Here is a 17,959-nt window from a genome sequence, read left to right as displayed (position 1 = left end):
TTTAAGAGTATGCTTAAATACCAAATAAATGAAATAAAATGATAAAAGAGGTAAAATAATAAAAAGCACAAGTTGTTAAAAATGAGGGCAGTAGAATACAGCAGGTAAGTATTTAATTTAGGAGTATGCTTCAGTAAACAGTAATGTTTTCAGGCCTGATTTAAAGGAGGTGACAGTTGGAGCAGACCCCTAGGTCTGAGTCAATAATTACACCATGAATGATGGGAGTAAATTCTTGTATATTTAATTTTCCTTGAGGAGGACCAAACCCATTTTGTATATTATCAAGGACTAAGCAGCACGGTGGCTTAGTGGTTAGCACTGTTGCCTCACAGCAAGAAGGTCCCCGGTTCGACTCCCAGGCCCGGCAGGGGCCTTTCTGTGTGGAGTTTGCATGTTCTCCCCGTGCTTGCGTGTGTTCTCTCCGGGTACTCCGGCTTCCTCCCACAGTCCAAAAACATGCATATTAGGTTAATTGATGATTCTAAATTGCCCGTAGGTGTGAGGGTGAGTGTGGTTGTGAGCATGGTTTGTGTGTCTATATGTGGCCCTGTGATGGACTGGTGACCTGTCCAGGGTGTATCCCCTGCCTCTCACCTAAAATGAGCTGGGATAGGCTCCAGCAGACCCCCGTGACCCCGCAAGGGATAAAGCGGGTAAGATAATGAATGAATGAATGAATCAAGGACTAAGTTTTTTTCCTACAAATAATTGTAACTTTTATCTTGTGTGAAAAAAATGAACTAATGTTAACTTTATTCATAATCTATATCCAGAGGTCTGTAGTAACGAGTTACATTTACTCCGTTACATTTACTTGAGTAAGTTTTGGGAAATTTTGTACTTTTAGGATTAGTTTTGAATCACTATACTTTTTACTTTTACTTGAGTAGATTTGTGAAGAAGAAACTGTTACTCTTACTCCGCTACATTAGGCTACGTTGAGCTCGTTACTTTTCTTTTATCCCTTTTATCCGCATACGCGATAATCTCATGACATCACTGAGTGATTCTTTGGGAAAAATGTTTGTTTTTGCATGTTTTGTCACATTTACACAGACTCAAACACACACAGTTTCTATGAGTTCATGGGCTTGTTCTAGTTCTGCCTGCGGAGCCTGGTTAAAAAAGAAAAGTACAAAGGCTTGAAATTTTGTGCTACTTGTGCTTAATTTATTTTTTTATTCTGTTATTATTTTATTTATTTTATTATTTAGTAAAGTACTTGAATTTACTTACTAATTTTAATTTAAGCTTTTTTTGTATTTTTTATTAATTTTAATTTATTTTATTATTTTATTGATTCAATTTGCCTGAAGATGATTATTTTGTACTTTTGTCTGTTTGAATGGTTGTGTTGAAATAATAAATCAGACGTTACTCAACAGTTACTCAGTACTTGAGTATTTTTTTCACCAAGTACTTTTTTACTTTTACTCAAGTAATTATTTGGATGATGACTACTTTTTACTTCTACTTGAGTCATATTATTCTGAAGTAACAGTACTTTTACTTGAGTAAAATTTTTGGCTACTCTACCCAGCTCTGTCTATATCTATCTGCATGTTTCCTTTGGGCACTGAATGAAAATTGTTTTTTGTCGCAGTGAAAACTAGGTCAGCACTGAAGTGCCTCCCTCTTTGAAGCCTTCAAGTCAACACTGAGGGCCCGCTAGCCCAGCAGCCCGCCTGCTGGTGTCAACATGGCGGAGAGCGAGCTGAACATAGACAGTCTCATTTCTCGTTTACTGGAAGGTAAGTCAGCATTTACATGCTTCTGTTTCGGGTGGCATCTTTGTCTTTTAGTTGGTTTTTCTCTTCTTTCAATTTTACGATTTGTGCAAACGTGTCAATGATGTCTCAGTGGATATAATGCCCATTTCACCTCTGTATCGTGACTAAAGCCTGAATTATGGTTCTGCGTTAAATCTACGGCGTAGCCTACGGCGTAGGCTCTGCGTTGGTGTAACGTGGAACCATAAATCAGCCTTAACGTGGAAGGGTGAAGGGGGGGGGGGGGGGGGGGGGGGGGGGGGATCGCTTTACCCATTGAAAGGTAAAAGGTGAAAGGTAACCACGTTTACTACTCATACGACTTAACATTTCCATCAGGAGTGTCGGCTTTTATAAGCGGAATCGTGCTCTTTAGTGGTTGCTTAGTAACTAGTTTTCGTTGCCAGGGCAGGTAACTAACGACTGAAGCCTGAATTATGGTCCGCGTTAAATCGACGCAGAGCCTACGCCGTATCTACGGCGTAGGTTCTGCGTTGGTGTAACGCGGAACCATAAATCAGCCTTGAGCTGCCTCTCCCCGGACACGCCCCCTCAACCCTGCATTCTTCAGCCAGCTCAAATAAACAAATACATCTCCTACTTTTTATTTAGCTTTTACTTGTATTTGAACCTTTGCACCAGTTCGATGGTCAATATATTTAAGGTGTGTATCACTGAAGTTCTTGATGTTTTTTGCTTTTACTCTATGCACATTTTCCAATTCTTAACAATATCAACTTGCCTTATTGATGATTTGACTATTTTTAGGTGTTGTGTGAGTGTGTCATTACTTATTCTTAGCCTACATTATGGTGTGAATAATGTTCAGCCAGATAATTTATATTATGTCAAATAAGTAATGTAGTTGACACTGAAATAATAAAAATAAAAAATAAAAAGAATATGCACCAGATGGCTCCAAAATGGCAACAAAAAGAGTGCGCAGAAAAGGCACATTGCAAAATCTCTTATAAAAATAAAGTGTAAATTTACATTTGGCAAGAATTCCTTTTTGTGTTTATCAAGTGGTGTTATAATTGGAAACTTCAGCCTGATTAGAGTGTCAGGGTACAAAATGTTAAGTGCTCACAGGCCCTTGTGAAGGTAGAGATAAATGTGGCTGAAATACAACCACAGCTGAAGATCACACAGTGAAGAGTAAAGATTGGGCCAAATCCTTTGTGGACAGTTGAGAAGAGTGATCACAGATGGAGTACATGAACATGCCAGTGGTGAAAGATACTTCAACTCATGCACCAGCCAGAGTGAGGAGGGCGGTTGGTTTGGGCTGTTTTCAAAAAGGATGAATTCAATTGGCTTTCATGCAGGTGCATGGTCGCTAGAAACTGGATAAAAAAAATTATAGTAATGGGAAAATACCATGTACTGTATACAGAGGTTTATTCAATATACAGTTTTTCTGCACGCAGTGGTACCGCTGGTACTGGTACTCAGCAAATCCTCAACATTTGGGGAATCAATATGCTAAAGAGAGATGTCTAAAATGACTAGAATCTTGTTTATAAATGTAGGATAATTTCATGTGTTTTTTAAGATAATCTAATATTTTTATATCCATTCATTGTTGTTAAAAGTAAAATATAATGGATAATGGAATTTTGCTTGCGAATGTATATGTCGGTGTCTGAAGTGACTACTAACTCAAAACTTTGTATCAGACAACTGTGTGACTTTGGATCTATTTAAAACTTAAATATGTCGTTCAGTAAATGTCTCAGATTTACTGGGAACTATTACATCACAGAGCCACATCACAAATCCAACCTAAAATGTAAGGATGCTGTGTAAAACGTAAATAAAATCCTAATGCAATGACTTGCAAATGTCATAAAACCACATTTAATTCTCAAGAGAAAAAATGTCAGATGTTGAAACGGACATTTTTCCATTTAATGGAAAATATGAACTCATTTTGAATTGATGACAGCAACAGGTTAGTAACATTTCAGAGAGCCAAGGCCTCTCAGATGAACCCTCTTGTGTACCAAGAAAGTGCACAAAAAATGTTAATGCTCCTAAAAATGATCCATTTTTAGTATCAGCGATGGTAATAACATTTACATGACAAAATACCTTTGTTGCAGTGCGAGGATGCCGTCCAGGAAAGATCGTACAGATGACGGAGGCTGAAGTTCGGGGGCTCTGCATCAAGTCCAGGGAGATTTTTCTCAGCCAGCCGATTCTTTTAGAACTAGAGGCTCCTCTAAAAATCTGTGGTGAGAACCAGCAAGTCTTTATGACTTAAAAAAAAATATAATTTTTTATGAAGATCAGTTGTAGCCGTTTTTAGTGGGGGGGTATACAACATGAAGTGGCTACACTGTAAAGAATACCTTGAAAATTCATTCATCAGGTTGATGTTAACCGTGTAATTTGTCTATATAGCTACTTTTAAAAAATCTAATTGATTATCAAGATTGAGATGTCAATGTAATCCAAGCTAAATATTTAATTCCAGGTGATATCCACGGACAGTACACAGACTTGCTGAGGTTGTTTGAGTATGGAGGCTTCCCCCCAGAGGCCAACTATCTGTTTCTCGGCGACTATGTGGACAGAGGGAAGCAGTCACTGGAAACAATCTGTCTGCTACTCGCGTACAAGATCAAGTACCCAGAAAATTTCTTCCTCCTCAGAGGAAACCACGAGTGTGCCTCCATCAACCGCATCTACGGCTTCTATGACGAGTGTTAGTGGTTTTTCTTTACTGATTTCATTCTGTTTAGAATTTTGAAACAAATTTAAAGTTTAATGGCAGCAACATACTCAAAAAATATTGGGAGAGAAATATAGAAAGAGGGGGAAACACTGATAGGATGTTGTAGTATTGCTGTTTTGGAAGACTCTATAGCCAGCAGATTCATTAGAAAAAACTGTGAAGAGCTGTAATTTGAAATTTTTTTTTGTTTTTTTGTTTCCAAAGGCAAACGTAGGTTCAACATAAAGCTCTGGAAGACGTTCACTGACTGTTTTAACTGTCTGCCCATTGCTGCGATAATTGATGAGAAGATCTTTTGCTGTCATGGAGGTTTGTGAAGCATCTGTGTTGCATAGCAGCTAATGATTTATCAGTAAATAATCTCGCCATCTGTGCATCCAAGGGACAACTTAAGTTTTCACAGTTTGATTCCTTTTTGTCACTGTAGCAGTACTACGTAAAATGTGATTGAAACTAAGATCAAGATTTTCGCACAACCTTTTTCTCCAGGACTTTCACCGGATCTGCAGTCGATGGAGCAGATCCGACGCATCATGAGACCCACTGATGTCCCAGACACGGGTCTGTTTCACTGAAACAAGCAAACTCATTATTATTGCACTGTTAATTTTAATTTCTAAAACAGATCCTGATTGTAATCCCAGCTGTAGTTTGCATGTTATCTCTGCATCTGCGTAGGTTTTCTGGTTTTCTCCTATAGTTCAGAGAGAAGCATGTTGGATTAAGTGGTAAAAGTTAACTGTAAGTGAATTTGGACGTGTACGGCTTTTAATCTCACTTGTCAGGGTGAGACCCTGTAATGGACTGGAAACCTCTCACCGGAGAACAGAATGGATGCTTTTCAGCACCCACCGTGAGCCCGAGCAGGATGACTGAAACAGAAAACTGTTAGGGTTATTCTAGTCTAGCACTAGCCATTACTTTCTCCCCTCAAGCGAGACTTGTTTGTCCAGCATCAGGGGATGCAGAGTATGTTTGTAAGACATCTGCTCGACAGTTGATGTGCAACATTTTTTTAAATGTAATTATTTTCTTTGGTTTAATTGAAGCCGGGTCAGAAAATCTCATGTTCTGGGTTAATTTCAGGGTTTTCTTTAACCTTCCCTCCTGGAATATCCCCTAAAACAGAAGAAAAGATCTCTATTTACCACAATGATGCATTAGTATATATCAATTTCAATAGTTGGTTTACTAGAAAACGTATTCCATCTCATTTTCTTACTGTCGCAGGCTTACTGTGTGACCTGTTGTGGTCGGATCCGGACAAAGACGTGCAGGGCTGGGGGGAGAATGATCGAGGGGTCTCCTTCACTTTCGGGGCTGATGTAGTCAGCAAGTTCCTCAACCGCCACGACCTGGACCTCATCTGTCGTGCACATCAGGTAACGCTCGGGCTGCTCTGTGATTTACGAATGTATTATCAAAGATTCAGTTTGGAAAAATGCAAACAGTCCAGAGCAGTTTTACTTGACATACAGTGTAAGTATAAGTTATAATTGTGGCAATTTACCTATGAAGGCTGGTGTCAAATAATGTAACTGATCTCTCTGATTTTGTTCCCTTGCAGGTGGTTGAAGATGGTTATGAGTTCTTTGCGAAGCGACAGCTGGTGACTCTGTTTTCTGCTCCCAACTACTGTGGGGAGTTTGACAACGCAGGAGGAATGATGAGCGTGGACGAGTCCCTCATGTGCTCCTTCCAGGTAAAGAACGGAGTTTCTCACGGTGACACTTTGATGAGCTGCAGTTGTTTTCAATAATCTTCTCTGTTTTCTTTTTTTCCCAAGATCCTGAAGCCATCAGAAAAAAAAGCTAAGTACCAGTATGGAGGAGTGAATGCAGGTCGGCCTGTCACCCCGCCTCGTACCGCTCAGGCACCGAAGAAGAGGTGAGCTGTTGGTGGACCCTGCAGCTCCTCCCTCCACCTCTCACGCCTCACACACTCCAGCCTTCTCAGTCAGCTTGTTCTTCTGTAAATAGACATGCTTGGAGTGTTTGCTTGTTCTCTGGGTATTTCTATGAACTTCAGTAGTCCATTCAGGATTGTTAACACCATCCACGTGTGAAATAACCAAGAGGCTTCTTTACATTCATATTAAGAGTTTCCATTGTAACCTTGTGAATGTATGCACGTTTGTGATTTCTATGACTACTCTGTCAGAACCACATATTCACATCGCCACATATTTCAGACCTTGATTCCCTCTTCTGTATGGGATGAAGTATTACACACTACGTGAGGGAATAGTTTGACATTTCAGGAAATTTGCTTAATTGTAAGCCTGTCTGCCTTGTAAGTGCAGGGCATGGATTTAGTTTCCCAACTAATCCTCTCTCTAGTTTACAGTCTTGGTTTAGCACTGCTGGGAACAGCTACATAGTTAATAAATGGACACAAAGATCAGATCTTTTAACTTGAGTGAGCCAGTGTTTCCCAAAATGTCATTTTATATGTAATAACCATTCAGTAGACATGACTGCTAGGATTATCTCAATGACTCAAGAATGTTTTTCTCTCCTTGGAGATGAATAAAATCCAGAGATTGTGATGATATAAGTGCAATAATTATTGCTAGAAATCTTCCTATGTACAAATATTTGCGGTAGCAATTAAAAGCCTTTTTGAATTAAAAACATGCCAAAGTCAACTTGGTGTATACTCCACCTTTAGTCAGGCTTTTGTTTACTCTCAATGCTCCCCATTACTCAATGGTTCCAGACATTTTTCGAACACCAACAACACATTGTCACATCACAAGCTGAGCATTCATTTAAAAACAAATGTTCCATTGTTTATAGAACAAAAAAGAAAAATGGCAAGACTGTTTGTTTTTTTTACTCTAATGGGAATTTGTCAAAGATGGGATTCAACCAAACTTTTGCTGATCTTAAATTTGTGACTTTGTGGAAAATAGGTGTGTAGTAAAGTAAAGACATCCAGTATGTGCTAATGAAATACACAAGTGAAGGGTGAAGAATATGTTTTATTAAGACAGCACTTTAAAGAACATGATCACAACTGAAAACGGTTGTATTTCCTCTCATAGTGACAATGTAAAGAGTTGAAGTAGGCACTTTTGTTTTTGGTATTCCAGTATTAATGTTCCCAATAAATGGTTATTGAATAAACTACAGTAATTCATTTCCAGTTCACCATGTACATTGAAATTGGGTTAACATTTTCTTTTATTCTTGCCTTTTTCCTTTGTAATTCTGTAAATATTTAAGTTGGTGGTACTATGGGAGGAAGATTTGTATGAGGTTGTTTGAAATGTGTGAAATTAAAATGCTATTAAGCTTTTTGTTTTCTCATCATTTAACGGATATAAACACTGAGACTCAGTCTCGGACAGTGGAAAAAGTGATTTCATATGCGTGAAGATGTCTACATTTCATCGAAATTAAAAGTCAAACAATATTGATTTGTGAAATAAACGATTAAATGGGAGTCATTTCATTTTGATATGATAAAACTGAACGTAACTTCCACGTAAATCCAGAGATTTCAGTCATTCTTGAGGGCCTGCAGCACTGACGGAGGGACTCTGCTGACGTAGTACTCGTGGTTGCGTAGGGCAGCGAGAACCCCAGCAGAGTTCATGTGCTTCACATCAGCATGGTAGCAGTAAGGTTTTCCATACATGTCTGTCAGTTTACCTGCACAGGAAAAAGAGTAGAAGATTAATGTCTCGCAACAAGTTTGCAACTAATTCAGATCATAAAGCTGCATTGGTGGGAATCAGTAAAACAATATTTATGAGTCAGAATTGATGGGTTTTACCTCCGACAGCATGCAGGATGACCTCAGGAGCACATGTATCCCACTTTTTGCACCCTGGACTTGCAAAAACATACGCTGAGGCTTTCCCTTCAATAAGCTGAATAATCTGCAGAGAACACAGATTCAGTAAACAGGAGCTTTTTAAATTTAGACAATTTCCTTTGCTTAAATGTTTAAAATTTAAAAAAGTTTGTGGTCTGGTTTTCCTGAATGTTGATGTTTACAACCATTTAAACTCTATAACACTCCTGATCTTATGATTCTTATCTTATTATGTGCATTTTTTTTCCTTTTAAATTTTCCTCATCAATCTACACAATTATCCGCAATAAAAAGGCTTACATTTTCGATTTTGCACATATTACAAAACAAGAAAAACAACCAAGGGTTCCTAAAATAAAACTTAGAGGGGATATATGAAACTCTTGCACACCATATCCAACCACCTTCAAAACTTAAATTTCAAATAAAAGATGCTATACAAATAATACTATATTATTTTACCATTATCATTCCCCGGATGCTGAGACTGTCATTAATGACATAGATGAGGGGTTGTCCAATTCCGGTACTCAGGGGCCACTGTCCTGCATGTTTTAGATGTTTCTGTGCTTCAACACACCTGCTAATGGGGAGTGCACCAGTGACACATTTGTGTAGACCTTGATGACGAGCTGACTGTGATCTAATCAGGTGTGTTTGAGCAGGGAAATCTCTAAAACATGCAGGACAGCAGCCCTTGAGGGCTAGAATTGGACACCCCTGTTATAAAAATCTTGTTTTTACTTGCTTATTGTGGACACGTGGAAAGTAAAAAAGACTAGGGTTTTAGTATTTTAAAATCCTGAAATGCAGCAACATTTATTTGCCAACGTTTACGTAAATGTTTTTTAAGAGAAGGAAAAAAATGTTTTTGCAGTGTTTGACTAAAGTGATGGTGATATAAAGATGCGGTGGATACTATAAATAAAACCCAACATAAAAAGACACACAGAAAAGAGGATGGGTAACATTTATCCTCTGCTCTGCATTTTATTTCCACTCAGTGAAATCTGGAGGCAGTTTTTCTGTACACAGCCCCGTTTTCAGTATCTTCAGATTATTAACAGAGACCAGGTCATTGCTAGAAGTAACAGTTAAACATTTTATTTTAACATTCTCTACATCCATCTCACCTTGTTTCCAGCGCCACCCACTCGTATAACATCATGCGGCTCCATGGCGTTTACGCAGTCTGTTACCACCTTGTTGCTATGGGAACGTGTGGTGGTAACAATTCGTCTGTCTTCTGGAACTTCCTGCAGCTTGAATCCGAAGGCCCCCAATCCCAGAATCCCCCATATGGTTCTTCCTAAAGTTGCTTCTGCTCCAAGCTGACAAAAAAAAAAAAGATATCCCAGTTAATCAGGTGGATTTGAAATGCAAATTCTGATCACTTTCTTTGTTCTGTACCTGATAGTTGTAGAACGGCTGATTGATGACACCTGCAATAGCTCTGCCTCCATAAGCAATACCGATGAGCACCGTCACGTTGTCGAGGAGCCCTGAGGGTCAGGAAGCGGGGGATGTTAGCTGGAAGTTACTTGGCTCCTTTACTGCCGTTTCAATCACAGGTAAATGTTTCTGATGTGACTAGAATAATGAATATGCCACACTGCTCGGTTTCATTTTTGCCTTCCCATACAGAGAGCTGTACTGTGAGCCCGAGAAGTGTCCGAGCCTTTGTGTGGTATCTGGGTCACAGCTCCGAGCCGGAGACACCTCGAGGCTGGGGTCAGCAAAGAGAAAATGAGAAAGAGATAGATAGCAGAAGTAGAGATGCACAAAAAACCCAGAAGCAACAAAACAGAAAAGTGAAAATGCAACTCTGATGTCTGAGAACCAGAGAGCTACCCAACCAGCAGGTGCACACAGACCTGTCTGCAACTAAGGAGCAAAAACATTTTATGGTGTAAGTGTGGCTGCAGGGATGTGGCTGTGTGGACATATTTGAGCTGGTGGGGTCACCTCAGTGTCAAACATGAGGAAGAAGTAGACAGTGTTGAGGATATTTTTATTTAATTATGTGAATATTCTGTTGAGGATATTTTTATATAATTATGTGAATATTTGAATATTTGAGAGTGGAGAGAGAGAGTGGAAAAAACACTGGACTGAGACACACGGGTAAGGGAGGGGGAGCCCGCTCCACCTGCAGCCCGTGGCCTTGAGTGACTGTGGCAAAGAGTGGCAGCAAACTAGGAAAATGTCTAAAAGAGGCCCGGGACTGGCAGAGCTCAGTAAAATTGATAACGAGGGTGCTGGAAAGAGTATGACTACAAAGGACTTCTGGCGAATGTCATTAGAAAGTACAGAAAATGTCTTAGCTGATCTCAGACTGGGTATATAAAGCCGTGCTCCGGAGATAAGTTTTCAGAGTTTTCCTTGGACCGCGGAACATGCGATGCTCTCCTGTGGAGGTCTTGTACTTTTTTTTTGCAATAAAGGACCTCCACAGTATTTTTTGGACGAATGCCAGCCGAAACTTTGACTCCTGTGTTTTCTTCAAGTCCACGGATGAAGGAAAAACTTAGACGATTTGGAATAATGGAAAACTTAAGAATTATTGTGGAGATCCCAAAAAGGATTTTCTCTACAACAGCTCACATGAACGACTCAGCCTGAGCCACAGAACAGAAATTTGTTTTTTCTTTTTTAAGATGTGCATTAGAATGACATACCTTCTGTATATTCCTTTGTGCCATCGAGAGGATCAACCCACACGACCAGCTGAAATTCAGACAGTCAGATTAACAATGTCCACGCTGTGGGTGGAGATACAACTGTGATCTGTTTTTTAACAGCAGAGCAAGTTTTTAAATCAGAAGCTAATCCTGATAACATTTACTCTTTAGTTGTTTTAGGAATCCGCTTTTGTTTACCTCTTCTTCCTTCACTTCTTTAAACTCGTCAGGACAGCTCCTCTGAAGGATTTCCTCTGCCTGGCCAGTCTCGATAAGATCTTCCTGTACCTTTTCAGGTGGAAGGTCCTGTTTGGGTGAATATGATAGTTACTCTGTAAAACCATTCAAGTTTCATTTTCCCTTTATATGTTGTCAAAATAACGTATACCATAGTCTCACCTCCTCTCCAATGATGGTGATCTTGGGAAAATGTCTGGATAGTGACTCACAAATGCTCTGCTGTGCGAGTCTGTCTGCCATCGTCTGCAAATCATTAGCTCCTGTCTGTGAAAAGAAAGAAACAGATTCAAATCAACAATTTTCAGTTTGCCTTAAAGCTCCACTTCAGAAATTTGCAGGGGGATTTTTGTTGCATCTGTTTCACCAGCTCTGGGTCATACCTTTTCCACGATGCCAAGTTCACCACTATGAAGCACTTTCCTGACAATAGCCCCGGCCTTTTCTGCTACCTTGTAGGCAGATGCCACCAGCCGCATGACCACGGGAGGATTTCCAGACATGGCTTTGTGGTTTTATCCTTGTCAGAAGGGAAGAAAATCTAGTCAAGCAATTTTAAGTATCCATTTCTGTACCTACTTCCTGTTATTTAAGGTCATGGGAGGCTGGAGGCGATTCCAACTGTGATTGGGCATGAGGTGGTGTACACTCTGGACAAGTCATTAGTATCTATATTCACACCTTTGAACCACCTATAAACACTAATTAACATAATGTGCATGTGTTTGAATGATGTGTTTGACTTATTCACACTGCTCAGACTTTAGCAATATTCAAGGCAATGTTAAAAACATATTTCTTCTTGTTGGCTTTCAATTCAGAGTAGGGGATGACACACCAACAGATAGACTGAACTGCTATTTGGATTTTATTGTTTCTTAAATGTTTTTATTATAATTTCTTGCTTTTAAATGATAATTTCAGTTTTGTTGTTATTTGATTGTAAAGCACTTTGGCCAACCTTGTTTTTAAACTTGCTATATAAACAAACTTGACCTTGAGCCTTGACTGAGGACAAATGCAGAGTGCCCTGAGAAACCTGTGTACGTGAAGGGACCAGAAATAAGATCGAGTTTGTCATCAACCTCTTCACATAGACAGTTAAAGACGGCATTGAAGACTTACAGATACAAACAAGCAAGTCAATACAAAACAACTACGCAGTAGTTTGACATCAAGTCAAAACGCGGTAACATAAAACACACTTAAAAAATAATATCTGGTTCATCATAAACCCTCTACAGTGATCGGTGTCCACATTAAGGTAATGAAAACAAGCTAAGATTCAAGAAGATTATCTAACTAGTGTCAGTAATTATTCTGTACACGGTTGTCATGGTAACAAGCCTGCAAAACAGCATCTGCATGGAGGCAAAGTTGAAGCACAGCAGCGAGGGAGGGACTTGTATGTTGCAGTCACTCAAATCTTTAAGAAAATAGTACTCTATCAAGCTTTTACATCGATACTGGAAACAATTATTTTCTGTAATTAGTTTTAGTTTAAGGGTCCAATCTAAAAATGCTTGGAAACACAGGGACTTCTTCCCATATCCTCAAAAGAACAGCAAATGTCAATAGTTAATATTTACAGCCTAATTTATGGTCTGCTTTTATCATCCAATTTTCTTACACAACAACAATAAAAACTGCAGCTTGGTACATTATAAAAAAACAAACTTGAGAAGCAAACTTCCACACGAGCCCTATTGTTTATTTGTTTATTATTATTAAAAAGGATCCCCATTAGTCTTCACCATGGGAAGACTATTCTTCCTGGGGTCCACACATAGACATACAAAAGATAATATAATAATAATAATAATAATAATAATAATAGAGTTTTACTAGTTCTTGTTTGGAGGCACTGGACCAAACTGTTGAGCAGTAGTCAAGATGAGACAAAACTAGAGATTGAATTAATAATTTGATAGTTCTTTCATTCAGCAGATAGGTGTTTCTTCTAATATTAGAGATGTTTCTACTCATTTTAGACACAATATTATTAATATGAGAAGACCAAGATAATGTTTCATCTACAGTCACTCCCAACAGTTTGGCTTTTTTGACCTGTTTAATGGCAACACCTTGCACAGAAATACACAACTTAGGATCAGACCTCAGGGCATGTTTAGAACCAATAACAATACATTTCGTTTTCATGACATTTAGTTTTAGTTTGTTCTCTACTACCCAGTTAGAAACCAGCATCAACTCTTGTTGTAGCGACTTGTTGACAGATTGTCTTTAAGTGTAGGTGGATCAATAAAAGCAATGAATTAAAATCAAGTGAACAGTCTACTTACTCCCACGGAGCAGCAGCTAAAGGATTCGCTGTGATGTATCAGAATCCTGCGCAAAAATGAAGTCAAAGATAATTACCTCCGGTCTCAATACACCCTGTTAACTGTTTTTTGCGTGCACTAACGATTGCTTGGAAGGAAACTCGTTTAACAACCACTAAGGCGTCACTTTGACTGGTTGAAACATGAGGATGAGGCTCTTGTAGACTGAAGGTGTTCCTCTCTTGTAGGTAAAAGCTCAACACGTGACGGCGCTGGAGCAAAAACACGGAAGTAGATCATCTTGATCTGAATCAAAACTAACATCCTGGGTCAAAGCGCCCGCCGGTTTGCATTTGACGGATAGAGGCGGACAGAGAGACTACTACTACTATTACTACTACCACTACTACTATCACCACCGCCACCACTACCACTACTACTACTGGTACTACCACTACCACTACTACAACTACAACTACTACTATTAATAATAAAAATAATAATGATAATACATATGTTAAATGACCACACTATTCATTTAATATATTATTCAACAATAATGTTTTGAGTTTTACTAAAATAAAATATATATCTTAAGTTGCTTTTTTTTAAAGAAATTGTTACTCCCAAAAGATTATACACAGCTTTACATTTTTGGTAGTGTATGTTAGGACCATCCTTAGGTGTACCATTTAAGTTCACTTTCCCAGATTCATAAGCTATACAGACATGTTCACAAGCTAGTACTCCCTCTTTTAATCCTTTTTTTAAAATCCCTAAAAATTTAGGGAACCGGTAAATAACACCCAATCGCAGTGGGTTTTAAGAAATACAACTCAGACATAAAACAGTACAACAATACCAATAAGAAAGAATATATAAGAAAGAAATACAAGAGGTACATCTCAGACCCTACACAGATTTCACTTAGCATGCTCAATATTAAGGTCCAGGACAGGCACAATAAGAAGACTGAACAGGTATGGTTTGATTGGAAGAGTTGTCTGGAGAAAGCCTCTTCTGTCTGAAAAGAGCGTTATGAATGTTTAATTCAGATTTGCAAAATTGCATCTGGAGAAACCACAATACTTCAGGAAAAATCTCCTGTGGACCGAAGAGACCAAAAAGGAATTGTTTGCAAGCCCGGCACCATATTTGGTAAAAAGGAAACACATTATTGCAGCAGAAACACCTCATACCCACTATGAAAGTGAGTTGTTTTACCACTCAAGAGGGTCTGGAAACATTTCATTCAACCAGAAACTTCTCTGAATCTGAATCTGTCCGATAGATAAAACTTGCTATAAATTGGGTCATGCAACAGGTCAATAATTTAAAGTACGGACTAACAATGTCTGAAAAATTAAATTACAAAGGTTTAATAAAGGTCTAGTTTGTAAAGTCCAGACCTAAACCCAATCAAAAGTACTGGGACAAGTGAATGTGAAAAAGCAATTTGCTACAAACCTCAATGAACTAAATCACTGTTTGTAAAGAAGACATAGCCAAAACTCTTCCATAACAATGTGAGAGATTGATCAAGTCATACAGGAAACAGCTACTTTTGAAAGGTAAATAGGAGCTTCTTTTTTTGTCTTGTTGCCTTAGGGCTGTATTAGGCCAATACTGACCAACGCACGCACGCACGCACGCACGCACGCACGCACGCACGCACGCACGCACGCACGCACGCACGCACGCACGCACGCACGCACGCACGCACGCACGCACGCACGCACGCACGCACGCACGCACGCACGCACGCACACCTCTTTCACCACATAAATGTCCAGAATAACACACTTATGTCAGGAATAAAAATGAGGCACAAACAGTAATAAAACTAAGTATTCTATATCCAAATTTAATGTATCATACATGAAGAACAAAATTGACTTCAAGTAATTTTCTTTTCAAATTAATATTTCCCTCACAACAACGATGTCTCATTCACTACAGTGAAGACTTCATCTGTTAGCCAGAGGTCTGTAACCCATCTCTCCCTCCAACTGCTCAGCGGTGAGGGAGCCCAGCAGAGGCTGACAGTCCGGGTTGAAGACAGAATAAGCACTCAGTTCTCCAGGTTTCCGGGGTTCTGGGCTGCGGAGTCCTTCGTAGAGCCAGTAGAAGAGGGAGATGACAAAGAAGGCCAGGCCAAACTCAAGTTCAACAAACAGACCCAACAGCACCAGCCACAGCAGCACTTTCAGCAAAGTAAGGTTTGAGAGAATAAACTTTCTCGAAGCCAGCCATCTTCCCAGAGGGCTATCTAGCAGCCAATCTTTGCCGTCCTGCAGAGGAGACACAAAAGAAAGTCAGTAGTTTTAGTCCACGGGCCAGAACCCAAAATTTCACTGGTCAGTACCGCTCAAGGTGACAAAACTTGCTTATGATTTTTGAAAAGATCCATGTCTATAGATGATATTTTGGTATGATAACCCTTTCTGAGTGGCAGCCGTATCATAGTTATCTGCTCATGAAGTAGTAATTGTCTTTGGTATCATTTTAAAGGGGACCTTTTAAGCATTCGTTCAAGCTAAGATGTGAATCTTTCTGACCAACATAGAGGTCACTGCAGCTCTTTAAACTATAAACAACACACATTTTTAGCCTGAATTATATACTATCTTTTATCCCTGTGTCATCTAGGAACAACAGAAACACAAATACAAAAACTGGAATACTCACAGGACCATAAGGATTCAGGAAATGTATAATATACACCATACTATATCATTGTTATAGGTTATTGTGAACCTTAAACTAGAAGAGCATCATTAGGCTCCTATGAAACTATAACAGCCACTAGGCTGATGTCACAAACTGGTCTTTATCATGCAGATACAGGACATAAAGGACATAACAATGAGATAAGGAACCAGCTTAGTTTCATAAACAAGCATCTAAAATGTCATTTTCTGAAGGGGCTGGGTAACATCATGAGCTGATAACTATGATACAGCTGCCACTCAGGAAGGGTTATCATACCAAAATATCATCTATAGATATGGATCTTTTAAAAAATGATAAGCAAGTTTGGTCACCTTGAGTGGTACTGATATCTGGTCTGGAACATGGACTATTTTCAACCTGGAGGACAGGGTCGTGACATAATTGGAATGAGCTGAATGATAGCCTTAAAAAGTCACAGTCCATCTCCATATTTAAACGGCAGTTAAAGGATCAATTGTTAAGCTCATATTAAGTGTTTGTAATGCGATATGTTGTATGTAAGTGGTAGTCTAGCATAATGTGCATGTTGTTTTGTTTTGTGTGTATTAAGTGCAAGTGTATGTATGTATGTATTCCTGCCTACTGTATTTATGTTCATTGGCTCCTACCATAAGCTTTAGAGAAGAGGGAGAAAACAAGGAAAGAAGGAAGGATGGAAGGAAGGAAGGAAGGAAGGAAGGAAGAAGGAGAAGAAGGAAAGAAGGGACAAAAGAAGGATGAAGGAAGGGAGAAGGAAGGGAGAAAACAAGGAAAGAAGAAAGGAAGGAAGGAAGGAAGGAAGGAAGGAAGGAAGGAAGGGAGAAAATAAGGAAGGAAGGAAGGAAGGAAGGGAGGAAGGAAAGAGGAAGGGAAGAAGGGAGGAGAGAGCAGGAGGAAAGAAGAAAGGGAGGAAGGAAGGAAGGAAGGAAGGAAGGAAGGTAGAAGGAAGGAAGAAAACAAGAAAAGAAGGAAGGAAGAAAGGATGGAAGGACAGAAGGAAGGAAGGAAGGAAGGAAGGAAGGAAGGAAGGAAGGAAGGAAGGAAGGAGGAAAAGAAGGAAAGAAGGGAGAAAAGAAGGAAGGAAGAAAACAAGGAAAGAAGGAAGGAAGGACGGAAGGACAGAAGGAAGGAATAAAGAAAAGAAGGAAAGAAAGAAGGAAGGAAGGGAGAAAAGAAGGATGGAAGCAAGGGAGTAAATAAGGAAGGGAGGAAGGAAGGGAGAAGGAAAAGAAGGAAAGAAAGAAGGGAGAAAAGAAGGATGGAAGGAAGGGAGGAAGGAAGGAAGGGAGACGGAAGGAGAGAGCAGGAGGAAAGAAGGATAGAAGAATTGGGTAATTTTGACCCGAAGACATTAATGTTAATGAAGATCAGCTGATGTCTTACCCCGCTGGCAGGGCAGGCAACAGCTGGCTCGGGTTCTGTCTCCAGCTGTCCTTCACACGAAGACATGGTGTCACACTGAGCGTTTGTTTCTGCAGGAGTCTCTTCGGGCGGTGTAGAGACTTTCTCGGCTCGTCGTCGGGCTCTGAACTCAGCCAGTTTCTGCTCCATCGGGATTGAAACTTTTACTGTTTTTATTTAGTCCCAAAAGCAGTAGCAGCTGCTATTATTACTAGTTCAAAACTTCACCGCGCTTTTCAGTGAAGTAATAAAGAAAAAAAAAGATACCTCAAGTTCCCCGTGTGATCATTTTTTATGAGGTTTAGTGAAGTT

General features: G+C 39.4%; 3 protein-coding genes across 4 annotated transcripts; 1 reads left to right on the top strand and 2 right to left on the bottom strand.

Annotated features, from left to right (window-relative positions):
- Window positions 1-1,647: 1,647 nt before the first annotated feature.
- LOC133418619 (serine/threonine-protein phosphatase PP1-beta catalytic subunit-like) lies at window positions 1,648-7,904 on the top strand. Its single transcript, XM_061707414.1, has 8 exons — window positions 1,648-1,754; window positions 3,878-4,009; window positions 4,252-4,482; window positions 4,717-4,821; window positions 5,002-5,073; window positions 5,743-5,894; window positions 6,080-6,214; window positions 6,299-7,904. The coding sequence occupies exons 1-8, from the start codon at window positions 1,703-1,705 to the stop codon at window positions 6,401-6,403; spliced, it is 984 nt and encodes a 327-aa protein (XP_061563398.1). The 5' UTR covers window positions 1,648-1,702; the 3' UTR covers window positions 6,404-7,904.
- Window positions 7,208-13,891, bottom strand: bpnt1 (bisphosphate nucleotidase 1). Of its 2 annotated transcripts, XM_061707412.1 has the most exons (10): window positions 13,632-13,891; window positions 11,636-11,772; window positions 11,415-11,519; window positions 11,214-11,321; window positions 11,013-11,061; window positions 9,977-10,060; window positions 9,745-9,836; window positions 9,468-9,665; window positions 8,293-8,398; window positions 7,208-8,168 (listed from the first exon to the last, which is right to left on the bottom strand). In XM_061707412.1, the coding sequence occupies exons 2-10, from the start codon at window positions 11,753-11,755 to the stop codon at window positions 8,017-8,019; spliced, it is 1,014 nt and encodes a 337-aa protein (XP_061563396.1). In that variant the 5' UTR covers window positions 11,756-11,772; window positions 13,632-13,891; the 3' UTR covers window positions 7,208-8,016. The 2 variants fall into 2 exon arrangements, with proteins under 2 accessions (XP_061563396.1, XP_061563397.1); XM_061707413.1 differs by lacking the exon at window positions 9,977-10,060 and having other exon boundaries at window positions 13,632-13,882.
- Window positions 13,892-15,382: 1,491 nt separating this feature from the next.
- Window positions 15,383-17,871, bottom strand: saysd1 (SAYSVFN motif domain containing 1). The gene is made up of 2 exons (XM_061707107.1): window positions 17,630-17,871; window positions 15,383-15,825 (listed from the first exon to the last, which is right to left on the bottom strand). Exons 1-2 carry the CDS (start codon window positions 17,795-17,797, stop codon window positions 15,502-15,504), a joined length of 492 nt encoding a protein of 163 aa, XP_061563091.1. The 5' UTR covers window positions 17,798-17,871; the 3' UTR covers window positions 15,383-15,501.
- Window positions 17,872-17,959: the final 88 nt, after the last annotated feature.

This window comes from Cololabis saira, chromosome 18 (assembly GCF_033807715.1).
Source record: "Cololabis saira isolate AMF1-May2022 chromosome 18, fColSai1.1, whole genome shotgun sequence".
NCBI lineage: Eukaryota > Metazoa > Chordata > Actinopteri > Beloniformes > Belonidae > Cololabis > Cololabis saira.
This window is presented reverse-complemented; position numbering and strand designations above follow the sequence as displayed.